The sequence below is a fragment of the Falco naumanni genome, chromosome 2, assembly GCF_017639655.2.
Source record: "Falco naumanni isolate bFalNau1 chromosome 2, bFalNau1.pat, whole genome shotgun sequence".
NCBI lineage: Eukaryota > Metazoa > Chordata > Aves > Falconiformes > Falconidae > Falco > Falco naumanni.
In genome coordinates this window covers 63,565,567-63,592,924 of record NC_054055.1, presented here as the reverse complement: position 1 = coordinate 63,592,924, position 27,358 = coordinate 63,565,567, and the positions used below count along the sequence as shown (strand labels likewise).

The 27,358-nt window shown below is 35.8% G+C and overlaps 1 protein-coding gene across 2 annotated transcripts in view; it reads right to left on the bottom strand.

The window, feature by feature from the left end:
* The window catches only part of MYO16 (myosin XVI), a 405,668-nt gene that overhangs the window by 81,924 nt on the left and 296,386 nt on the right, over positions 1-27,358 (bottom strand). The window contains exons 22-27 of one of the 2 annotated variants that reach the window (XM_040584517.1): positions 24,791-24,943; positions 23,969-24,169; positions 14,200-14,275; positions 11,359-11,534; positions 6,745-6,825; positions 6,293-6,498 (exon numbers count right to left, since the gene is read on the bottom strand). In XM_040584517.1, the coding sequence (XP_040440451.1) occupies positions 6,293-6,498; positions 6,745-6,825; positions 11,359-11,534; positions 14,200-14,275; positions 23,969-24,169; positions 24,791-24,943 (893 nt within the window). The remainder of the gene's footprint in view (positions 1-6,292; positions 6,499-6,744; positions 6,826-11,358; positions 11,535-14,199; positions 14,276-23,968; positions 24,170-24,790; positions 24,944-27,358) is intronic. The other variant, XM_040584516.1, reaches the window with a different exon arrangement.

The following is a 27,358-nucleotide window of genomic DNA, read 5'->3' as shown; positions in this document are numbered from 1 at the left end:
CTCATCAGCTAAGTGGAAGGCTCAATTTGCTTATCAGCTCACATAATCCACAGAGGTTGTCCTGAGGTCCAGCAGCCCTGAAGGTTTGCCGCAAATTGGCAGGGAAGGCTAACACAGTTTTCTTATTTCAGGACCTGTGCAACTGGACCTTGCAGTCTCCACTGCTAAGCAGCATCCCAGACACAAGAAATATGTGTGATGTATGAACTTCAGTCTCTAATGCAGTAGTTCATAAATTCTTCCTTGGCCAAGGAAACTAAAACACAAGCAGAGCAAAGCACTGGGTACAGCTCAGCAATTTGGTGAACCACATTAAAGAAGAGAGAGGAAAAATTAATTTTAGTTTCTAATCTAAGTTACAAAACACTAATGGTAGAGGAGTGTTTGTAGAGCAGGATAGTTTGTAGAGGAGGATGGTACCAAAATAAAATTGTTCAGTATGAGTGAAACAGAGCATCTTACTGCCTCATTTTCACCTGAACATGACTGAACAGCTGTATTCTTGTACTTCACTGAGCAAGAAATATAAGCTCACCTCATTACTCTAGATGGGTCCTTGATCACTATCATTATTTTTAAAAATTTATATTCCAAATGGCTTTTACATGTCTTCCTTGAGCACCAAGTGAGGTGAATGACACGAAAGTCAGCCAGGATCCATTTTATTAATTGATGCAAAGAGATTAGGTTCTAGATATTAAGCTTGTACAATCAGGCTCTGTCTCTGCCCCAGGGAGTTTCTGAGCCCTATTATTCTACACTAGTAATAGAGCACACGCTGATATTTACTTTTTTGCTGTTGCACTGAATAGCAAAAACATAACAATTCACTATGTTGCTACTAAAGTTCTTTTTGGTATTTTTTGTGAAATTATCCTATTCTCATTTTAAACAAAATGTCAAAATGTTAAATGCTGGAAATAAACAGCTATCTGGAGACAATTCCTAATTCCATGGTTATTTTACTGTTTTCTTTATTTCAGTTTTTCTGGATATCTGAGGATACTTTACCTATATGTATAATTTGGGATGCAAAATGAAAACTTTGAACTCTTCACAAAATTGTTCCTGCTGTTGCTTTGACTTAAAAGCAAAGCTAGAATTAAAAAATCTAGCCCACTAAGAACGATTCTGAAGATGTTAATGCAAAATATATGGGCAAAATTTTCTAGGAGTCTAAGATGCATGTTACTCAAGCCTTTCTATTTTAAAGATAAAGTAAAAACTGATTTCTGTCTCTCTACTCGAAGAGCTTTAGAAATTGAGCCAACACTGCAGGGATATTCAGCAGAAACACTGCAGCTGGAGTTGACAAATCCATTGAAATCCCATATATCATTTAATAATTATATTGGTGCTGCCTGTTTTTACAGCATTTAATAGCATCTGACCTTATTAATTCCAATTTTTATTATGTATACTTTGACAGTAACTGTCAGAGCTCCCACTTAAGAACCAGAATTTCTACAAGATTTCTCTTCTGATCGATGAACTTTGGTGATTGAAAGGTTCACCTACAGCTGTCAGCTTTCACTTTGATAATACAGAAGCAGAACCAGTAAATCCAAAAGGGACAGCAGTAGAAATAATGATAAAACTTTGTAGCCCAGGAAGAAGTGCTCCTGCAAAACATGACCTTTTCTTAGCTGCTATCTTTCTTTAGCCATCGTAAGAGTTCAAATGTGACTCATATGCTAAAGACCAGTTATATTAATCTCTAATTAGATATTAATAGAAATCTATTCAAATTCATCTAATTAAGATACTGTCTGTATTACTGATAAAACATCCAGGTTTTCTGATATTCTATATCTTCACCACAAAGGCCCCTAATTCAAACATTCTATCTTTTTATTAGCTAGCAAAAAAACCAGCTTTTTGCTTTTTTTTTTTTTTTAACCTTGGACCACATTACCTATATGATAAGGAAGACCCTAAAAGTAAATAAATGAAAACTACAGGGAAGGCAGAGGAGGGTAGCAATTCACTGTCTTTTGGGAATCCAAGTTGGGATCCAGGCCACAAATTCTCTTTGATTTTGCACACTGCTTTCAGACCTACCATTAATACCCTTACTTCTCAAGCCAGGTGAGCCCTGGAGATCTGCATAGTACATTCAGCTGTAGAAAAACAAGATTTCCTTGCATCACTACTATAAAACACTTTGCAGCTGAGCCGAGCCAAGGTGCAAACTACACGGCTCCATTGACTGAAACAGCCCATCAGGACTCCAAGACACAAACTGAAGGTGAAAAGCTTACAGTTATGTGTAAAACTTAAAGACACCCATCTGGAGACACATTTTTCTACCTCTATGTCTTATCGTTCCTGGACTGATAGTTCACAGTGTCACACATCAACTATATCAGGATAGCAGGATATCTTTTGTTTTACATCTGTAGGCCTATTTTCCTCTCTTTGGGGCCACGCTGTCAAATTGATAGTTAACATGACTCCAATGGGGAGGAAACTCTTTTCTTCAAAAGAGAAAACTGCACGAAAATCAAGAGTCCTCACTAGCATCTAGGATTTGCAAACAATGACACAGCAGAGCATGAAAGAATAAAGGAAAAATTACTTGTATTTCCATTCCTTAAAAAACATTCAAGAAAAAATTAAGCTATAGGCAAATTTAATTATTCTCATTAAGAGATGGAAATCCTCCACTTTTTCTTTCTTTCTCTGTGTTTCACTGTTGTCAGCTACAAAGCTTTTTCTCCCCAGAGTAATAGGGATTAATTCCTTTGCCCCCTGGGGCAAGCCATAGAAAGACTAAACTTTTTCAGCCCACTAAGAGCACTTAGTAAGACCATTCACTTGTTTACAGCTTCCTACAGTGAATAAAGAAGAATTCCTTCATCTTCCCTTATATTTTGTTCCTTGATTTTTCTCCCCCTCTCCCACCTCAGTGTAATCAGTATATTAAACAAATACACTTATTACCTACTAAAATAAGAAAAAAAAAAGAAAAAAGACAATAAAAGAGTATCATCTTCATTCACTGCAATAGAGCTGTATTGTATCCCTAGACTTCTGAATATAAAGGCTCCTTCCAGATGTGAAAATACCACAAAAAGTAGAGGTCCTGTCAGTTGGTATATATTTCTGTACTCGAAGGTAATCAGCAAGTCTTCATCACCTTTCAGATCCTACTTCTGCTCATGATCCTGCCTTGATTACGAGGTTTTAACTAAGCTTCTAACGTTCCATCTCTAGAGCAATACTTTCCTGTTTGTTTGTTTTCTTCCTTTTCTTTTTGATTCCAGGACAGCTCAGAATGGAGTCTGTTCACACACACACCAGTATCATTGTGGCCTGTTGTGACCACTGCTTGTAATAATTGACATGTTACATTTTACATTTTACCTGTTTGTATGGTATTTGTATTGGTCTGGGACTGAAGGACCCTAAGTACAATCTAAGTTGATGCCATTTTTTCTCCCTTCAGCAACTTGAAGAATAATAACCAGTACCTCAGGGAGATAGGTTTATACTCTTGTGCAGCGTCCTGACTGTTTTGCAAGAAGCAGCTCTTGCAAAGCCATTGCACTCCAGCTCAGTGTCTATGCTCAGTCTTCCTGAATGCATACCAATGCAACCATTGCTGCCCACGCAGGGGCTGGAAACCACAAACCATTCTGAACCATGCAAAAGAAGTAAAAGAGTCATGATGCAAGAAAAACAATTGCAGAAATAGAGAAGATACCATTTTTCCCACTAGAACACTAGAAATACCAGTTTGACACCAAAGGAAACAAAAAATTGAAATGTGAGAAAGTCTACTAACTTCAGCCCTATAAGCATATATGGAAATATGACAAAATCACTTCTCATTCCAGTCAATGAATAGCAGGACAAAACCGGAGGTAGGCTGAACAGCCAACAAAGCAAAGCCAGTTTACAAGGATATCACCAAAACTAATTATCCAGTTTCCAAAACCATTCTGTCCAATCACTGAGGAAATATAGAAATGTAGTACAAGCGACAGTTTTTTAGAAGACTTTTTGAAAAGGTAGTATATAATCTCTGAATTCAGTAATTCGTTACGCTTTTTTACCTATAGTTTATTGGCTAAAAAAGTACAGTATTAAGAAATGATAGTACTTTTGAACTGCAATCTAATACTACCATTTCTGCTAAAAACTTTGTACTTTTTAGCCAACAACAGAACAAATAGCCACATGCTTACACTATTTGAAATGAAAAGAATTATCCAAATACACTGAATGTTAATATGAAGGTTAATTTGTCATGGTGAGTAAAGTGAAGAATTTACTGTTCAAAGTAAGATAAACTTTGGCCTCTGTGACAGGAATGGCTACTGTAAACAGCTTTGCAATGCTGATGGTTTCTTTCAGTATCGCTAGGCCAAGAGCTCTGTGTTCCTATTTGTACAGAAATCTAAAAATCAGTAGTGTCAAGAGAGGTACGCAGAGTGGTTATTGTTAACTTCTGAGTAGGTTCACAGTATATGCAAGGGAATATTATAAAATGAATTTCATTTTCAGTGATACCATGCTAGCCCCACCATTGTTTCATTTTATGTATAATAATACAATTATCAGGACCTGGACCAAACAGGTAAAAAGACAGGGGCTCAGCTGCAAAGTACCTATAAAGAAAATTTATTGTGGAGGAAAAGGGATAAAGCTGGACAGTATCAGAACTAGAACATTTTAAAATAATACCATAAATGTTGCTGGCATCATATCGTTAAATTTTGTTGCTATTCTTGTTTTACTATCGTTACTCCAAATAAATATTTATTGTGAGACACCAGATGTCTTCTAGACTTTTAGGTAAAAATTTGTCTTTGGGACTTACTTGAAGGAGTGGAGGAAAAAGACTGAAATTACATTTGAATCTTCAGACATTTTTTTAATTATATTTTTAAGTAAAGTTTCTCAAAAAAAGACAACATGCCTATATGTTAGAGTGAACATGCATGGTGTCATCCTCTGGCACTGAAGCCAAGGGAATAAAATGACCTTTGAGATATGGTTACTCTCCTTTATCCTTCAAAAGAGAGCAGCTACCTTTACCCTGACCACCACAAATGGTCCCAGGCCTGTGCTAACTTTAAGCCTGTATCTGGGAAAGTGAGAAAACCTGGGTGGCAAGAACCAAATCCCTGCCAGGAACCATTGTAAGGATTTAACAGTAGAAAAGACTGTGGTTTTGTGCTCGTGTAATAGTCCCTTGAAGTGTTCAATTCAGTAATATAGAAATGCCCATATAAAGATTGCCTCTGCCACTTCTGAATATGAAAGCAACCTACTTTTTCGAATCTCCCATTATATGCAACTTCTCCTCAACCAGCCTGCACTTCTGGATTCATGCTGCAGGCAATGTGGTATGACACAGAGGGCTTACTTTTGAACCATGTGGGATTATAAACTCCTATACTCCTGCACTTTTGAAATATTTACAGAATTACTAGAGAATATTATTCTGTCCAAGCAGTAATTTAACATCCACAACTTTTTCAAGAAGGCAGTTCAGATATGTGTAAGCAGCTGACAATCTCATGTTGGTTTACAGAAGTAAAATAATACATAGGTCAGATCACGACTACTCAATATATCAGTCAAGGAGTAGAACACGCAGAGAGGAAGAAAGTGTGTTGAGTGCATGAGACTGCTAACCAAACATCTCTTGTACAAGACGGCACTCTCTCTTTGCTGAAGTATTTGAGAAGATGAGTGAGCCAAAACCCCAAAACTGAACCGGTGATGGGGGAAAAGAGTTGGCCTTCAGCCAGAAGCAGTGACACACATCTTTTTGTCTTTTCACATTAATTCAAAATTTCACTCGTTTCTAACAACAATAAAAATGGAGTTGTAGTATGAGCATTAACAACTCATCATCATCATGCAGAAACAAACCCTAGCATATGAAACACAAATACTGAACCCATGTCACCTACACTGATAAATTTGAAAAATTACACTATTTCTCCTTCTGCTATTTAATTACCTGGAGACAACATGCAATATTTTGTATTTTATAAATTGTATAAATAGGATAAATTATAAAAACTTAAATATTTTATGAAGTTATATTTTTTAAATTGATACGTTTTGCTGATGATCTTGTTAAATATATTTCCACAAAGTTCATGGCTTCTTCAATTAAAAAATAACAAGCCTACACCCCTTCCTGGCAGACACGATTTTTCTCTGAAGAAAGTCTGAAAGACTCATCAGCAAAACACTGCAAGAACTACCAGAACATGACGTGGCTTTGTACTGTATGTAATAAAAAGTTTTTATGCAACTTAAAAGAATTTACCTTGACAAGAAGTCTGTGAAAGAGAGACGTATTGGATATCCATGTCGTATGATTTTGACCATGTCTAGAACGCCAATATACTGCAGTTGAGCAGACACGTAAAAATTGTCAAAAGTATCTGGCAACTTGGAGTTATTAGGCTTTATACAATGAACAGAATGTGGCGTGCAGTTCTGCAGTTTCCCAATAATATCTGTGAGTGATTTCTGTGGGGGAAAAAAATCAGTTATCAATCATTATTGTGAAGCAAGGTCAATTGCTCAACAAGTATGTTCTTCCTAACTTTTAAACTTTTTCTCAAAAAGCTTGACGTGGCCATGCAAGTGGCTTTCTCAAGCACACGATTTTTCTTTCTTCCATTGCAATCTGTAAAGACTAATCCTGCCTTTATTTTTTTTTTTTTTTTTTTGCTGTTGCTGTTGTAAATTTCTGTCCAGAAGATGTTCACTAACCCTGAGCTGTATTGCCACAGTGGTTGGGCCCCCTCGGTCCAGTCTCTGAAGAAATGAGGATGTTCCTTTCTTTTTCAAAAGCTGTGGGGAAGAAAAGCACAAACACAATACCTTTAGCTCAAGATGGGCAGTAAATCTTCATTTTCACTGTTACACAATTTACTAACAAAGGCAAACATTTATACAAACAGTATGCCATAGACAATGTTTTGAGTTTCAGAAAGAATTGGGAAAGTGGGTAAATATCAGAGCCATGACTAGCAAGAAAGTTTTAATTTCAAAAGCAGATGTATACCATTGGGAAGTTAAAAGACCTTTTCCAAATAACTGGGCAAAGCAATGTGATCTGGAACTCTATAGCAGAAGCAGGACTCATGAAGTTAAGTATCCCATACAGTCTGCCTATAAGTAGCATAATTCTGTAACTCTCTGAAAAGGTTTCTTATGTTTTTGGCAGATGTTTAACTGAGTAAATCTAAGCACAGATAATTTTAAAAAATCTTGAAGGCAAAACAACAATATGAATTTTAATACTAAAAACACCTTCCTTTTTCTTCCTGCACACAGGAATGCAGTTAACCTTTTTTTCTTTTCTTTTTTAGCCCATTTTCACGCATTATAGACATAAATTGTCAATAACTTTGTATCTTATTAGAACCGATGTCATCCTTTACATCAGAGTTAGTTAGGAGTGGGAAACAAATCTATTTTTTAATGTTCTTCTTCCTATCTTTGAGATTAAAATGTCCTCATCCTAAAAGTGGTCCCAGAAATTAGGTGGTTTTGTTAAACTTTCTGCAGGAAGGCTGGCAAAATTATTGAATTCCATTATTTGGTCAAACTCTTAGATTCAAACCTCTGTATCAATGACAGCTTTTTTTACCTCTGATTTTTCCATTGCCGTTCTCCAGTCCACTTACCCCATAAAACTCCCTTGCTATCAAGTCAGCATGTTCTGGCCTACTTGTGTCTTTTTCCAGTTGCATCAAAAAAGTGTACACTTCCTCAGCTTGGCCCCCTCAAGCCAAACTCCATTAAACACAGAATTGCAGTGCAAGCAGTTCTCTACTCACTATACTAAACTTTGGAGCTCTTTATTATTTCAAATCTTACTTACTAGGATGCAATAAGCTTTTAAGGGCAAATTCATCCCCAAATTCAAAACAGTAAAGTAAAAGAGATCTGCTTGCTTCAGGTGTTCTCATAAAAAGAACCACTAGCATGCCTATTGACACTTCTCAGTTCCAGTCTACAAAATGATTGAGGAATATAACCAAAATAGTTTCCTCCCCTTAACAGATAATGCTCTCAGTCCTGTCCTCTCAACAGATTAAGTAACTAGTTCAAGACCATTTCCTGAGTTAGTGCAAGAGCCAGGAACAACGCTTTGGATGCTCAAGTTCCTGCCTGCTCTCCTGTGTTAAATACTTCCTCCCATGGGAAAGAAGTGTTCGGTTCACAATGAGGGAAAGAGAAGAAAGGAAACAAGGCAAAGGCAAAGTATGAATTTAATTCAAACTCTCCAAACTTGTACATCTTCAGCTATGGGCTACGGAACACGACTATATCACTGAAGCTGTACTTCTCTACTAACCTCTAATATACAGCTTTATGTTGAAAAATCTTGTACCTCTAATTCACAGAAAAAAATACACATATATAACTTTGTAATCTCTGTTAGGAAGGTAAAACCTCCTCCTAAAAAATCTCTTTCCCAGCAGAATATTTTAAAGCTTCTATATCTGGAAGACATACCAAAAGCTTTGCAATAGATGAGTTCTTCAACTAACACAATAAAGCAATGTGTTCATAAAAAGAAACAATGTAAAGTCAATGGAAAGAAAAGCCTTCCGTTAATGATGTGCATTCACGTGACTAGACTTCTGCTGCATGAACCCTGAAACCCACTGATTCTTCCATAGGAAGCAAGAGGAAGGCAACAGGACCGAACTATTTACTTAGAAAAGATTACAGAAAAACAAGGGAGCAAGAGAGAGAGTTGTGAAAGTATCAGTGAAGATATAGTCTACTTTACTTGAAAAGGGGACACAGTCTTCATAAGTCACAGAGACCTGAGCTGACATTCCCAAATTCCTATGACCCCTTATATGCTCTAAAATACTAGTCAGCTATTAGATCTGTTCATGTCTCTCCTAGGATGGATGCACATCTCTCTTGGACCCTACTACAAGTAGAGTTGTGAGTTCACAGAGGTAGACCATACTCACCTGTGACAGAATGCTCAAAATAAGGAAAAAGTCATTTATGGAAAGGTAAACTGGTAGATACATGGTCATACACAGAGAAATCTCTAATTATACAACCTAGCAAATAGCTAGAACTGCAGATGACAAGCTGAAAAGGGAGGGGAGTCACAAGAAACTCTTATCTGACCTCTAAAAGTGTCTACTTGTCTTTCCTGGATATGGTGGAGTCCAGATGACTACCCATACACAGCAACCATCCATTTTGCATTTCTCACTGCTTACAGTATGATGCATGTTACAACTCAAATTTCAGATATAAAAGGAATGCTAGTCTCTGGTGAATAATTCTTGTCTTAATATCCCTCTTTCTCCCCCTCCCCATTCCTTTTTTTTTTTTTTTTTTTTTTAATCTTTTCCTTTTTATTGCCTTTACCCTCAGGATAAACTTCAAGAAATATTCAGTGATTATGATTTTCCAGCATGCAGTCATTTTGATTCTAAGCTGAAAAGAAAATGTCCCTTACATTGCATTTCCAATTACAAAAACATCAAAATAACAAACCCAACATTATTCCAGCCCATGACAGTGGATTTTCAAGGCTATACTGGAAATAGGAAGAAACTACTTGGGACACTAAAGTTATAGATGTGAGCTTGATCCATGAAAGAATCTAGAGTACTTACCCACTTCCAGTTCCTGCATCAGGTACCTAGTCCAAAATAGCAAGTGCCTCTTTTTTGCCACTGGAACAACTTAGATACCTAAAGTTCTGCTTCCATCCCACAGGGAAGCACAGTATCTTCCTCAAATTAGGCCAGCTTAGTATCTACAAACTAAGTTCTGTCTCACCTGCACCGCTCTTCTCAAAGTCTACCTTTGAGAAGCCAAGCCATCCTTGTCTCTATGGCCCGATGAAGGATGAAGTTCTTCCCACCTTCCACCTAATACCTAAAAGTTTAGAGCATTCTCACTGAATCTGGAATTTCTGACTTAATTTATCACACTTCCCAAAGGAATTTGAATATGTTTTCTATCTCTCAAAAGAGTAACTTCAGGTTAAAAGCTATTCTAGACTTGTCAAAAACCTCATCGTTCCAGAGATCCCAGCTGTGTGGTGTTTCCCCCTGGCTTGATTAGGCTTCTAACTTAGATGTGCTTTTCATACTTCCTTCCATGTATGGGACTAGGATCTTTTTCACAGCCTTAGGAAGCTTCCTCTAGGAAGCTGTTACTATAGTGGAAAGGCACCTAAAGGCACCTTGTGATGCCTCAGCTGTTTGCTAAATATAGCCTTAAACCAACACTATTCATTTCAACTTAATTTTTTCCACTGAGATTACTGACAAGAACAGTAGACAGGAATTATGCTGCTATCAGCAGGGGGGCTATAGGGAAAGTCCCATTGCTATTCTGTGGATGTACTTGCATAAAGCCTCCCGCAATGACACATGAGAGCGGGCTCCTTAATCCCATGACAGAATCAATTTTATGCAGCTGTAAGCCAAAAATAGAGTTGTAAGATTCAAGAAGCCTGGTGAGGCAGCTGATGTATTGTGAGAACTGGTTGCTTCTTTTCCAGAAGAAGGAGGAATTCCAACACTCTGACAAGAATGGACTCAGGAAATCATGTTACTTCTCCTCAAAAGAGAAATGTTCTGTGTGACATGAACAATTAATTTTCTGATAGCCTCCCAAGTTTCTCTCCTTTTGTTTTTAGTGGTTTTTTTCTTTTCTTTTTTTTTTTTTTGTTTGTTTTGTTTTGTTTTTTAACTTCTTTGGCTGACATAGCTAGCAGAAAAAGAGACAGGTTCAGAAATGGGGAGAGTTTGATTTGATTTCAAATTAACTGGGAAAATTTACATGCATGTGACCATTTAAAATAACAAAGTTTGCCAAAATGTACGAGGCTGATCTTCACACCAAACCACACAAACTATCTTTTGCAAACCAGAAATCTTCTCAGGTTAACACAATAAAGACATTGGGGTTTAATTTTTGTGCTTCCTATGTCTTAATTTACTTAACTATTCATCATAAACTCAGCCAAGGAGACAAAATAAAGAAATGTTCCTATAGAGCAAAAAGTCAATAATATTCCATCCACTGCTAAGCCCTGGAACCAAAAAATCATGGACTGAATCTGGCTTGAAGGGACCTCATCATCTTGCCCAACCTTCTGCTCAGAGAGTCCAAGAAAGAGATTCCTGAACCAGTATTATTAATGTTAGTAAATTATAACCTGTTAGCTCTCATTATTGCTTTAGTGTTTAAATTCAGTACTAAATTATTTTAATAGTTTAATGACTACAGGGAATGTACAAGCTCTACAAGGAGCTTTCAGAAATGACAAAGTGACTGAGAAAAATCTTAAAGGAGCAAAGAGCAGAAAGAGTCCTAAATTCTTACCTTGCTGAGCTCAACACATTTCTTTGCTTCTCCACTTGCACAGGCTACTGATGATTTTTTACTGAGAAAAGATGCTTTGCAGCCTTTAATTTTAAGGGAATGATATGGAGGAACAAGTGATCCAGTTTGTGTCAGCTTGGACTGGAATAACTGATTGACAACTACATTTTCACTGGCTGGGAAAAAAAGAAGAAATTAATTCATGAAGATGAAATACAAGTTAGAAAATTAAATGTATTTGGAAGTAAAAATACATACAATAGGAGATCGAATTAAATAAGTAAACTGAAAGCAAGTGGACAAACCAATAAACTATTAAGTTAGTTATTAAAGAGTATTCAATAGCTAAGGATCTGTTTTCAAACATGTTCAGGTCCTGTGATGAACAAAACAGGGCAGAAAACATAACCTTTTGGACTGTGATCTGTCTAAACTTAATTACTTATGTGATAATCACCTCTGATTTTTATTCCATTACAGATTCCAAATTTATCCATCTATCGAAGCAATACAAGAAATGCATATTGCACAACATTTACCTAACATGTAGCATTTACAAATGATCACGCACTTGACAGAAATAAATTATAGACACTCACTGCACCAAAAAAAGAGTTCTATAAAACACAATATGGGAAGGGATAAGAAAAAACAAAAGGCAAAGTGAAGGACAGAAGTGTAGCAAGCTGGGTTCACATTTCTCTACATCAAGACCACACTTACAAACATTTACAGAAAAAAATGCCATACATACGTTTGATGCAGTGGTGATAATTAGTACAAAAGAAATACACTTCCAAGAGGTGTTTTTAAAATTTAAGACAGATAGGATACTTTATATTAATTTCAGTTAAATTTTCCCTTATGAGATAATGGGCATGGGCTTTTTAAGATGAACATGGTAATTACATGCTGCTTGTACTTCCACAGCACCAATAAGCATTAAAAACCTGTTGTGTGATATATCCTTAACCATTCTTAATTTGTACTACTGTATTTTAAGAACTAGCAAACTGGCATTATGATCATACTCCTCATGCATAAAACAAACAAAACCCCAGAAAGATGAATGGGATAAACATCATAAATAACATCATTAAGTTTAGCACAGCAGGTAGAAATCCTCTGTTTGCTCTTTATTAGCTGTCTAAAGGTATATTACTAGATGCTTAAATGCAATAGATTTGTTTCCCTTTTTATGTGCAGATTACTATTCCTTACTTAAAAGGAAATATAAAATTATGAGGAAGATACTAAAGCTGATATTTGAAACAATTTCAGCACAATCAGTGGACATAGTAAACCTCCATATTTTTAAATTATGGATAAATGTTATAAGCAGCATTAGGAAAGGCATTAAAATTATGTTCTTCAAATTAAAACAGATAAAATCTAGGTCAATAGATACTCCTGATTTATTTGTTGGACAGGTACATTCCACGTTCTTACATGTATATGCAAATACATGTTGTTAGCATATTTAAATGTTTTGATTAAGGAAATTAAAATCAATAAAAATCAAAGAAGGCATGCACTTAAGGTATATGCCTACATAAGTTATGAAACTGACCTTAAAGGAAATATGTCACTGACAATCAACAGGTTTTAAGCCTATGTCACTTAAAACAGGACTGTAGCCCTTAAATTTGACTTACATGCTTGCAAATATCCTACCTTCAGAATTTTTCCATTATTTATAATCGTTGTTATTATTATGACTTGTTAATTGTATATACACTCACTTTTAGCATATAAAACATTTTATATACAGGCCAGTCCTCCATTCTTCGCTTTTAACTGTTGCAAAGCTGATTACACAAAACAGCAATGAAAGCACAAAAGGAGACTATGGGAGAGAATGGAAGAATACTTCCTCTTGTAGAACATAATGGAAGTTGCCATACATTCTTACACTCTTTGGCAGATTATCATGTAAATTCCAAGTAGTAAGAACTGGAATGTCTCTAAAACTATAATCAGTAAGATTATATTCAAGATCAATTCTTCCATCTCTTTCTTCTCCTTAATGTACGTTCTTTGCCTTTAAAATGCATCAATTATGTTGCTAGGGAGTTTACCTAATTTAATGGTAAAATTGCTAAAAACCCAAAATATTGTAACAGTGGGGATGATTTAGAAGCCAAATATAAGGTTCAGAAGACCTCTGTTTCTATGGACAGAAATGTAAGTAGATAATATATTAAGTGAAAGACTCTGCAGTGGCTTGAGAAAAAACAAATTACATCTTGGGGTACACTGACATTTCCCTGAGGAAAATGTTTTGGTTTTCTTCACAGAAAAGGTAAATGATAGAGGTTTCTAATTATCTAATTATGAATCATTAATTAATAAACTGGGATGCATCATTATTAGGCATAATTATACAATATGCATATGGAAAGATATTTAATTTTGCATTCACTATTCATTGAAAAACGTAAGAACGCCCACAAGTTCCTGCTTTTAGAAAGGTCCTCAAGCAGTGAAGTGCATCCCACTGCAGACTCTATGATTTTGGAAGCTCCCTATTTTCTGGGATTTCTTTTTTTTTTTTTAATTCATCCCCAAAGTTTTTTTTAAGTCATACTCATCTATCAAACTATACTTTCTCGTTCTTTACATCACATCACATGATGAAGAAGCTTGATGTTCATGAATTTTAAAAGCTTTCTAAATTAGAGCAAATTTCAAACAATGAGTACATATTCTAAAAAGATGAGGGTGACTTTTACTGGAAATAAAATGCATATACATTCCTCTGAAAACTAAAATTAAAATTAAATTCAAATCATAATATCTTGATTTCTAGCAACAACAGCAACCACAAAACCATTTACTTACTTTTCATTACAAATAGGAGATTTTGTGAAAGGGAATCTTTATTTTTTTCTATGGCACCAGCAAACTCGTAAGTAACCTATAATAAAATATTGTGACATCATTAGTAATGATCAATGCATCTTTTAAAAATCCTACAGCAGCAGAGATGAATCTATGTTTTTTTCCACTCAACAGTTAAAGGCTGGCACCAGGTAGGGTCTTTTGCTCCTTTCTTAATGCCAACAATACTAACCAGAGGAACTAGTTGTTGAATAGTGTGTCTCTGCAAGTATACTGAAATTTCATCAGACCAATTCTGAAACAGTTCAACAATGTAAGACTGAGTCAAAAATGTAGTGCAGAGTAGAAGGCAGTGACTTAAACATCACTTTCACTGTAGGATGAGCAAGTTACTTCCAGATCACAGATCTCCTTGTTAATGGGAACCTGTCTATGCTGACCACAACAAAACACTCACAGAGCAATCTGAGTCCCAGCTCACAGTCAAGACAAGTTCCAGACATTTATACATTCTTTGGAGGCAAGTTCAGTCTATAGGTTATGTACAAATCCCATTTACCTTTCTAACAACTATGCAAATAAGGATTTTGAATAAATTTAATTGCCTGATGTCATAATCTCAAGAACAGACAGCTGGATTATCATTCCATCTGTCATCTGACTGCAGATAAACTCTAACACATGTAGTGGGCACTCTGAAGAGTAAGCCAGACCCAAGGCTTTAGCCAGAGTTCCCAAGGGTACATCTGAAATGAAGAAATACGACCAAGTGGTCATTTTAACACTAAGCCCATCCCAGAAGATGCTGTATAGAAAGGCAGCACTAAGACCAAAACCGCAGTCACTAAGCTCAGGTTTTGGTTGTTGTTTTTGTGGGTTTTTTTATGGGGATGGATGACAAGCAGCTAGTCAATTAAAGGCTTTAGATATGAACAGCTCTGTCTTGCATGGTAGTATAAATTCCAAAAGGAATTTGTAAGTTAAAAAGGAAGAAAAAGATTGTATTACCTCCAGGATTAGGCAGACACTTAATAGGAACTTAGAATACAGTTTGGTTTTATTTATCTTGGGACCATGTTTCCATCTAAAGCCTTTTTAAAGTTTTTTATTGGATCTTTATACTAAGCCCCTTAGATATTTGGTGAAATTTTCTCCTTGTATATTTAATAAACCTGTAAATATATAATTAAGATTAGTAATACTAATCAGAGCATTAATTTTGTTTTCCATTGGGTCATTTGACAATTATGTAATGTTATCATACTCACAAAAGAGATTACATGACTTGGATGTGTATAATCTGTTATAGTTAGTAATTGTCAAATGATGTAATTAGTATGGCATCTGACATAGAAAAGGTATAACAATAGAATTACATTCTTTTCCATGACAGATGCAACGTTATATAATTTTCTAATTGCATCTCCTAAGAACATACAACATAGTTAGCAAACTATTAGAATAATTTAAGTATACTATTAAATGCTTTTAGTGTACTTAAAGTAAATGTTCTACCATACTGGTCCATAAAAGATAATTAACAGAACTTATTTGACAAATCCACAATGCCAGTTCCTAATTGAGTGTTTCAGGCTTTGACTAAATTAGAAGAAGAGAGTTAGTATTGGTGGGAAGAGTAGGTAAGTATAGCAGTGGGAGATACTATATTATGATTAAGTGCCTAGATTGCAACAGAGAGAAGTTTCAGTCCTGCTGCTGGTATAATACATCACCAACTTCTATAACTATATTCACAAGACACCTATCATATCACATAAAATGCATGAAAGTTAGCAGGACTCCCTTTTCTGAAGAAATTCGTAACTCTCTAGCAGTTTTCCCATAGTCTTGGTAAATCAATTCACTGCCTAAACACATGAAAACTGACCCAATGAAACAGCATTCTAGGGTTCCATATCCACTGCCAGTCCCACAAAAGAGAAAAAGAAAGAAGTCCTCTTCTAGCTGCCAATTTTGTTCATTTAATCCTGCCCTTATCCAAGATGCCAACCTACATAGCACTTTGCCTAAAGTACATATATTTTCCTCAGTCCTCTTCCACTGGGTTTCTAAAGTAAACCTGTCCAAAACTCTGCACTGATTGGAACTCAGGCACAGTGGATAGTTATTCTGAGGAGACAAAACCCAAACAAATATTACATGATTCAGAGAGGAAATGTGCACTTGCTTAGATGTAGTTCCTGTTTTATAAAACGTACTCCTTATTCTCACTTTATTTATTGCAGCTGTTTGTTCTATCTTACTTCATGTGATGAACTCTTTGGGGCAGACAGTATGTAATCCTATGTGTCTCTGTCAACAAGATCTTTAGATACTACCTGAACTAGTTGAACTATTACTAGAAAAGAAAATCGTATGCAGATCCACACTGCATTTTATTTCATTAAAACAAGAAAGGGATTTAATTTGCTTTTCTTCTTGATTTAAGTTCAGAAAGGAAGAGAGCGTAACAGTGATAACTGGGAAGGCCAAGTCCTAGATATTTAGTGAAAAATATTGAGGAATATTTCCACTGTGCCTCCTAGCAGTTCCCCTCTCAGCTTCCGGGGATCTGACCATGAGGGAGTTCTTGATCTGTAGGCTGTATCTCATCTTTGTGTTAAATATATCTGTTGCCTGATGTTTCCTCCTTGAGTTTCCAGAATCATTACCATTTTCAGCACCTGTAACACTCTGTAGCAAGGAGTTTCACTAGTTACTAGCTATGCAAAAAAAATATATACTTAATTGTATTTGTTTTGAACCTTTGTTGTCTGGTCATTTAAGTTGGTATAACTGGTTTTATTATCATGAGAACTAGTAGATACAAGTAAGAGGTAAAAAAACCAACACCCAGAAAACAGGAGGCTCACCCATCAAATGTGCACAGAACTACCTTTGGGAACTGCACATTCTTCTCTTCTTACATACTCTTGCCTCTTCATTAATTATCCTCAAGCCACTCCATTGCACATCTTCTCTTCTGAAGTATCTCACCTCATAACATCGGACTTCGGTAAAGGTTTTTATCTAAGTTTGTTGGGTTTCCCAACATACTTTATGGACAGGGCCACCTTTACACATAATTTTCATCAATTACATCAAATACTCTTTTTTGTTTTCATATCTTGCAATAGGCCAAATGCAGTCATGGTTAATGGCAGATCCAGTAGGAACCCTAAAACAAGCTAGGAAAATACCACCTGGAATGTTAAGGTTGATCTGACTGCATTCACAGTTAAAAGGGAAAATTTTACTATTTAATAACAAAATGTAACTCAGAAGGTCAGTTTTGCATATGATCAGTTCAGATACTTCAAAGAGAAATTTTTGAAAACATGTCCAGGGACAATTTCAGTGCACAGAGGGTCACTTGCAGTTGTTAATTTTCTGCCAGTAGTTAAATGTGAACAATATCATTTAAATGCTTGAATGTGCCATTATTTATTAGGATCACTTGGCTTCTCACCCTCCCAAAACAAGTCTTAACAATGAGTGAGGTAAATAATTTTATATAGTCTGTAAAGTCTCATTTTAACACTGTGATAGAAATAGTAGCATATTGAAAACAGCAGATATTTAGAAATAAAGTAGGAGGGTGGAAGAAAGTGCTGTGTTATTTTCTCCTGGAAGTGAAAGTTCAAATATAAAGTGTACTTAAAGAAAGAGAGAGAGAAAGGGAGGAAAAGCACAACTATCTTGTCTGTGTGAAAAAGAGAATCTTTGTCAAGTAACCTTTATAGGCCTTGGTTTAGCTTAGACTAGACTGATTTGATTGTTATGTCTGGGGATTCAGCCTGGGGAAAAAATAAAGAAAATGAAAGCATCCTTATTGATTAATCCATCTCCTTTTGTCTTTTGATTTAGAAGTTCAGTTTCAGAGTCTGCCTGGGATATATAAGGCATTTCAGTGAAGACTGCCTTGGTGAAGGTGAGCTGACAGCTGAGAGGTATTTCTGAAATGCACATAGCTGAGAAATGGAACAGACATTGATCTGCACTTAAAGGACATTATGTGCACTGGTTTATAGAGCAAAGAAGTTGGTCTTTAAGTCTGATCGGTTTATTACAGTCCTATAAATCAAAACAGTGGCAAGACAAACAGTGACAAGGGACTTATCTGATTTGTAAATTCAAGTATAAAGTTAAACTGCAGAAAGATCAAATTATGACAACCTATCATTCAGATTTCATGAAAAATGGCGTAAATAGCTCATTGTCTTGAACACCAGTATGTTAAATACCACTATTAGGTAAAGCTGTGTCTCTTGGCACTGTGCTAAGATAATATGTTTCTGATTTACTTATTGATATGTTAATTTTTCAATAAACTTTCAAAAAAGAACTTTGAGTGCTCGAGAAAGTTTGGTGATAGAATGTTATTCTTCAAAAATCACAGCCATCAGTACTCCTCACACTTCAGAGATATAATTCATGTGAAGCCCTTTGTTAAAATATTAATGTTATCAATAAAAGTACCTAGAAATTCAGTACTACACATTCTTAGTATAGTTTCAGCCGATGGTCAGATGCATTGATCAACTGCACCCGTAAAACACTTTGCTTCCCCAAGGCAAGCTTGCGGCATGCAGCATGGAACCTGCGGGCCCCTCCTCTCACGGTGCTGCCAGGCATGCAGGCTCTGTGAGAAGCAGCTGAGACATTCATGTTAGGCAGGCATCAGAAACAAAGCAATGCCCCAGATGAGCAGCATTTTTCCAGAAGAGATCAGACTGCCAGTATTCAGGGAAATGTGTCAAACAGCCTTCAGATAAAGCCTTCCACTAGAATTTTTTTAGTCATACAAAATCTAAATCATTCTTTTCTACCTTCTGCCTGAACAGAACAGATAAGCTTTTTGTCTTAGAGCATTCAGATAGCAAGACATTAAATAGCTCTTAGAAGAGACTCATAATGTGTCAAGGCACTGTAGGATTCTGTTCAGCTGCATAATTAAAACTGGGAGATAAAATAGAATACTTGATATGAAAAAGTAGTAATGTTCACCGTGGCCTTTGCCAAGCATGTGTTCATGTATGTTCATGAGCAATGTATCATATTGCTCATGCAGAAAAAGACAGACTTGGTGTTGTGCAGGCATGATAGTAAAATTCAAGACAAATGAAGAAAAAGTTGTTTTCTTTCTTCCACAGGATCATTCTGTCACATTTGTGTAATACAGTATTCTTTCTCAGCTTCCACTGAGAAATCTCCCGCCGTGTTGATTTCTTCTGTGTGCAGAAGCTTACTTGTGCATATTGTTTCCCTCTTTTATTCTAATTTCTTGATTCCAAAATAGTAAAGAAAATAAGAAGAAATCAATGGTCTCCAAGAATGATATCATACATACGGATTTCTTAAAGTTTTGCTTCTGTCAGAAAGTGAAGTATGGATTCCAAGTTCTTTTGGGTTTTTTTCCCTTACACATTACTCTGAGGCTCATGTGCCTTCTTCCTCTCATTTCAACCTCATGCTTTCCTTTTTTCATTTCTGACACGTCATCTCTTCTCTTTTTCTCTTAGTACTGCTTTTTCTGGAATAGCCTGAGGTTTGTTAGGCTTGGATCAATAATATGGCATATGTAGTCCTAAGAAAAGCTACTGACCATAAAACATAAGGGAATGGGTGATACCTGATAATGCAGGGCTACAATCAATCCCAAAGACTTGATAGTGGAAGAAAAGAATTTTCCTGCAAGTATCCTGACACAAAATGTTAAGGTATGAACATGTTAGAGGTCTTGAAAACTGCATGGACACATCTGTATCAGCTGTAATTCTCTCATGATATAATGTTAGAGATATCAATTTTGTCCACAAATGGTTGCCTTTCAATCTCAATTAAATATACAAAAGTAGGTCTCTTCAGCAAGGCAGCATTTTTAATAGCTGCATTTTCCAGTACAACTGCAGTTATGAGTTGCTAAAGTAGCTACTGTAGATGTCTGGATAAAGGTACAAATTCAATTCTTTATGGACTTTGAGCTACATACGTAAACTACTGATGAAAAGGAACCCAAATTGCAGTAAGATTCATGCCAGGGCCAACACAGAATAATAGCTTTTTCTTTTGCTCTAGATGACTCGGAGTAGCAGCTGTTTCATGTTGGCTGTGACCTACATTGCAGTTACAACTTTCGTTACCTAGAGAAATCAGGATGTCTGCCTTGACCTTCTAACACAGAGCCTGCATTCACTGTGACTTCCTTCACAAACACCAGCCCAGACACGACATCTGAATATAAATGATTAAGCCTAGAAGTGAAATATGTAATGTTCAATTACCTGTCACATTTTATTGGTAATTCTTTTTCTACCCTCTGGGTCTGATTTGTCTTTCAGTTATACTCATGTAAATAATGAGAAGCTCTATGAAGTCAAAGAAGTTAAGATGAGTGAAAAATTGTTGTGAAAATAAAATCAAGGCCCCTTGTTTTAAATTTGGGGATCTCTGAAGGTAACGACACAGAGAAAGATTGTTTTATACTTCACTTACTTTAGACTCATTTAATTGATATTGGAGTATAAAAAAGGCTCTCAAAACTTGCCAAAATCTACTGTTACTTTATATACGAAATTCTTATTTTTGAGTGCCCATAAAACTTGATATATTTAAAAGCCTGATCCTTTAATAATATTCATAAAACATAAATCACAAATGACTTCTAAAGTCTACAAAATGCAGTAATAGCACAATCTAAAGAACAGCATCAGCATTTTTAAAATCCTAGTTTTTCATATTCAGTTTATCAACTTACGAAGACATACTAGTCTCAGAATAAACACAGTTTGTGTCATTATTTAATACAGTAATGCTATCACCAGAATTTATGTAAATACATGTCATAAATCACTGGAAATTTCAATCTGTGATAGTCAGATAACAGTCCCATGAGATATCAAAAATGCAGGTGTCTTTGAGGATTTTGCTCAATCATTATTAAAGTAAGAAGACTTAAGAACTTGCACAGGAACTTTTCTGTTTTGGCAGGGCTGAGCATTTTACTGTCATAAGGATGCAAAGAACAACCCGACTGTCTGGAATAGTTCCTTGGCCAATGTAAATCAAAGGATCTCCATTGACTTCAAAAGAATGTGTGAATTTACATTACTTAGAGAGCTGTCTGTTTGCTCATACTTTTAAATTAAATGGCATTACTATTATTAGGAAAAGGTCAAACCACATGTCTTTGTTATATATATAAAAAAATAATCTAAACAACTATGCAAGGCTAAAACACACGTTAATGACACTCACAGTTTGACTTTCAGAACTAGGCACCTGAAACTTTGATCTTAAGAAATCTTCCTACTGACTGCTTCTTCAGAGAATAAGGATTTTTTTCTTTTTTATTTTGAAGAAATGTTCTTATTATTCTGCCTGTGATTTTAATGCAGCTGCCTTGCTGCTGCTTCCATGTCAGTCTTTTGGTGTGTGGAACCTTTTAGAACTACTGTGATAAATTTGTATAATCATAACAGAACTCCATGAAAAAATATTTACCTAACAAGTATAGAACAGATTTATAAATTAAATTAGACATCTGGAGTCCACAGTCAGTTCTTAACTCTATCACTTTTAAGTGCTAATAGGTTTCACAAAATCTTCATTGTGCTGTTATCTAACCACTGTGTGCCCGCATTCCTACTGAAAAGTCCCAGTAGTGGAGGTATTCAAACCATTTAACTTTGGTAAATAATTTGAGTCTAAGTAGAAGGCCTTATGATGAAAGAAGAGCCTCCAGGGAATTATTCAAAGTATTTAAGTTAGGAATTTAAGCACTGCCTAAACAGTTTTAATCCTTTCCATAATGACCATATTTCTCTTATTGGGAAAGAAAAAAATTGTCTGCATCAGAACACCATTCAACACCTCCATCGACTTCATGTCCAAATGAGAAGCCACAAAATAGACCTTTTCCCATTTATATTGCTGTAAAGGATCTTATCTAGTTAAGGAAGCCTAACCATGCACATTCTCATCTGTTCTGGAGAGCTCAGTGCATAGAATGTTACCTTGAGATATGACAGAGCCAGCAAGCCTTTTTTTTGGTGACTTGGAGACGAGCCTTGAACACATCTCATATGAGTACCCACTATCAATAGTCGACTAACTGGATGTTCAACAGCATAGATCTGTCCCACCTAAAATATTCATCATAGCAGAAAGTGTGTCCTCTAGTACCTTTAGCGGCATGGAGCAGAGTTATTTTTCTGGTGTTCTTACCCTAGCAAGCATGTAGATCTCCATTCTGAATTGAAACTGATTTTTTTAGCAGCATACCAGATAAACCCCCTACATTTGCTATTCAGAAAATCATGTGAGGGAAGGTTGCTCTAATTATCTCTCTCAATAAGCAGCAGCAACTTGTTACATTTGTTTTAGAACTGCAATATGCATTCTAATCAAAAGACTTTACCATAGCTGCCCAATTTCTTGTTCATCGAACTCATCTCTTCTGTCTGTTGCTTAGGTAAAGGGAGGAGCATCCAGGTGTCAGTTGTCTGGTTATACCAAAGCACCTGCAGTTTCCACGTGTCTTCCACAGACAATTCTGAAGTGATTAGGTATGTATCGTGTGCTGCCACTAAATCCTGAAAAAGCTAGGTTCTGCCTGACAGCAGGCTTTACTGAGGTCTCAGGCTTAAAGTAACCTGCTAGGTAAAGTTATCAACTAATAACACTTATAGTTATAAACAGTGCAGTGCATATGATCATGCTGTGGTCGGTCCCCAGCACAGTAGCTAAACAGTTTCTAAATGTGCCGTGCACAATACTTTTATGGGAGTCCATCAGTGGATAGATAGCTCGTGGGATCAGCTACGTGTGACTTAGAAAGTGTGAACAGACACAGAATAAATTGTTCAGGTGTAAAGACTGATCCCTGCAGCCTTCAGTCTATGTTCTCACCTGATTTCAGTGGAAATTTTGGAAAAGTGGTAACTGAAAGCCCCCATTGTATTATGCCCATACAATCTACATTCATTAGCTCATTTTAAATACCATGCTTTCAACACAGAGAAATGGCAGCATGTCAGATTAATCAGAGTAGCTAATCTGTCAGTTTATATATATAAATATAAAGATTATCCCTTTAAACACATACCAGTTTTGCTTGCTTTGAGTTGCGTATGGTTGTGGAGAAAATGGGAAAATGAGGGAGCATTGGAAAGAAAAAGGTAAGAGGCCTATTTAACAGAATCCATTATGCTTTTCCATGAACGTTGCAGGAGGGGAAATGTGAAATATTCATCTTGTTTTACAGATATATTTAGACACCCATAGCATGTTCTGAGATTTTGAAGAAAAAAGGAAAAAATGTATATTTTCATTATGACTATTAACAAAAAGCTTGTTTACTTTTTTTACCAGATGCATGCTGGTATCCCAGGTATCTACATATATGGCAGAGGATCTACCGGGAATCTGTACTGTTCTGGAACAACATCTGAAAGCAAAGTGACAGCCAACTAAAATGGCATTAAAAATTTATACTGAGGTATCTGAATCACCCCCCTTTACATGAAATGCTTACAATGAAGATCCAATTTAGGAGCCAGAATTAGGTAGCCTGAATTCTGCACAATATGATACAAACTACAGATTTTATAGACTAGATATTGCATTGAAATTCTAAGTTGTCCTCTGAAAATTAATCACTAGAAAGTGAGTTGTGTTTTATAGCCAGGAGTTGGAGAAGCCATACAGAATTTTGTTTTGTTTACTCTTTTACATTAGCTGTGTGAAACCAATCATTCAGACAACTTACCCTCCCAGCATAATGCATAACAGTGAAGGTGGAGCCCTGATCCTTTGGGGCTAGGTTACCATTTCCATCTTTTGTGGAGGAATATACTGTATTTGTGTCTGATGTATCCAGGTAAGCCTGAATGCGTTTAGAAAGACTCTGTTCCACTGACCAAATAGATTGGCTTTCTTCATCCAGCATTGACAAAAAGCCTGATGGTTTCTGAAATGAAAACCAGATTTTTCTCGTTCTATACAGGAGGACTAGAATGTCAGTTTTTCCTTGTAGAGTAACACAGCTTGTCATTTAGTAAACAGCAACATATATCACCACAAAGAAAAGGAAAAAAAATGGTTAAAATATTCTGGTAAGTCTCCAAGGCTATGCACATCAGATAATTCTGCAGGAAACGTAGGGAATAATATTTCAGTTGCCAAAAATTGTAACTATTGATGATCTTTCAGGATACTGCTTGGGCTACTTCCTTCTTAGAAGTTATAGTCCAGAAACCAGCTTCAGGCACAAAAGAAGCTGTCAGGCTTACAACACAGACTTATCCGTCCTACAGCTGCATTAATGACACGGCGTGATACACAGATATTACACATTAATCAGTACAGGCAAGGAGTTTCTGTGACATCTTCTCCAACCCTGGACTGTTAGAAAGCTCTGTCAGCCCTCAGCCTATGAGGGCAGTTATGACAGCCCTCTCTATGGTCTCTTTGGACCCATAATCTTCTCTACAGATTCATAAATCAGAAATTGCAGGCAAAAGTTTGTATCAGTCTAACATGCAGAGACTGTGTAAAAATACACATGGTGTAAAATAGATCTGAAAACTACCTGAAAGAAAAAATCCAAGGCTGCAGTGTGGTTACCAGGAGAATACACCGTTTCCATGGCAACTCCCTCTCGTACACATTCTGCTTGCTCTTGCAGGAAAAGCACTTCACTGATGTACTGGTGTATCTTCTCATTGGTCATGTTGACACATAGCTATTGTAAAACGAAGAAAAAATTAGTATTAGAAACTCACTGGATAATTCATCGGTGTAGGTTTTACTGCACGTCTAATATTGAATTTGAAGAAATGTCAATCCACAATATGCTCCTCTCGGCAGATCATAGATTAGCAAGACCCTAGGGAAATTTACATTTTAACAGCTATTAGTATTAAATTAGGAATAAACAGATTTCTGTCTGCACAGTTTATTGTGAATTCCACATAAGAATTATCAAACACCAGCATTATCAAATATAGTGCAAATTTACACTAATTCCACTGATTGAAGTGAGGTAGCTCTAAGTATAAATTGGTACACTTAATATTCTTCTGCCATTTATATTCAGGGAAACTACACAGATGCAATGTGCTTTCAGAAAAAATAACTACATATTTGGTTAAGATTCTGACTGTAGTTAGTTCAAAATTTACAAGGACATTAAAACTCTGCTTCCACATACAATGTCACTGAAGTCTAAAGCAGTGTCTGAATAACTCACTGTGTTTTGCACAAATATATGTTATAAAACATCTAGGGACATTTTATTAGTTGATTCTCTCCATTTTATTGATATTGTAAGGGAAGGCTGGCAAGTTCAAAGTTTGAAAAGATAAATAATATAAAAGCCTCTCAAATATTTTCTTTGATTGTCTTATAAGAGGTGTAGTGCCACTTTTGCAAAATAAATAGTTTAATAGGAATCTGATTTTCAATTAAAAACAGGTGGGTGTTGTATCAGTTTCTTTTGGGACCTTTTGCATTTTATTCAAAGCTCACAATATGCAAAAAAAAAATATTTAATAACTTTGTGGGAAACATGTTTTTAGTGTTTTATTTATGTTAAAGTGGAAATTCTAATGGAAAATTCTAAAACGTCCTCAAAACGGTACTGTCACTAACAAATTAACAAAGCAGAAACTCCTAAAAGGGTGGAAGAACCCTTTATATAAGGAATGATGCAAAGTATGCTTGCATGCAGTCTCTTTTCAGGCTAAACTAGTCACATATTTTTTTTGGCATAAACTATATCTTCAATGAATAAAGTGTGTAAAAGCAATTCCACCTGTAAGCCACACTAAAAAATATGAAATATTTAGAGCAATCCTATAATTACATGGCTTAACATCCAGATGAGGGAAAAGAACCCAAGTGATGTGTAATAGTTGCCTGAATTTTCCATTAATGCCTCATGCTAGCACAGTCAACTTGCAGTTGCTATACAATGAAATAGTCTAGTGTGAATAACAGTAAGAAGAAACAAAACAAAACCCCATTTTATAACCAAATGTCTGTTATTAACTGCCTTTACCAATGCATGATAATGCAGACAAAAGACAGCCTCTAATAAACCCACTAGTTTTTTTTAAAGTGAGATTTCTAAAGATTCAGATTGTTATCTCATTTTATTTACAATGAAACTATAAAATTGACTTACACTACCTACTTATTTTATGGAAAAAGACAGCTTTTTAAATTTTGTGGCAGGCAAAATATTCTTCACTGATCACTTTTCAAATTCTAATCCTAATTACAAAATCCTTTCAGAATGTTATTTTCATAACATTATTTTAGAAGGCAACATACCCTTACAAGCTTATACTTCATAAGATATGTAAAGCTTTAAAATGATGCATGCTGCATATATCTTTATTTGCAAATGAGTTATTTAGAGAACCATGTCCTTTCACTTTACATAGGTATATTTTACCATAAGAAATGTTGACAAAATCACTATCAACTCAAGCTTACTTTTTATCCTGTGCCAATCTCCTAAAATACGTAAAACCAATAAATGTACTTGAGGACCTGACTGCGCAGCAAAAGTATTAAACTACATAATTTGAGCCAAAGAGCAAGACTGTCTTAGCCATATCTTGATAAGATCTGACAAATACCATTGGTTTTAACTGCCAGAAGTAAAAGGCATAGTATTTTGTTAAAATATTCATACAGAACTTGCTGTATGAGTACAGAAAAAGCCCCACACACATAAATTCTAGTGATCAGTATATTACGGCATGCATTGGTGTGCTTTTTAGTAACATAAGCAATACTGTCATTCAGATTGGCAGACTTGTCATAGTGACAGTAAGGTTCTGCAAACCAGACCAAAAAGTAAGCCCAAGTGCTTATACAAACTGCAAGCTTGACCAAAGCTGCTGTCTCTAGCAATGATAGTAACAGCCTTGCAGAATGAGAACCAGGAGACCAGCCAGAGACTGCTGAAAAGCAAGACATTCTGATCATATCTTTCTCCATTTCAGTGTTTTATAGAACTTGCTGGAAAAAGGTAATAAAATGAATGTTTGAAATTAAAAGTCCGACACAGGTTGACGTAATAATTAAAACAGCTGAAATGTAGAAATCAGATGAAAATGAAGTAAACTAGCTTTGCTAACCAAACTTC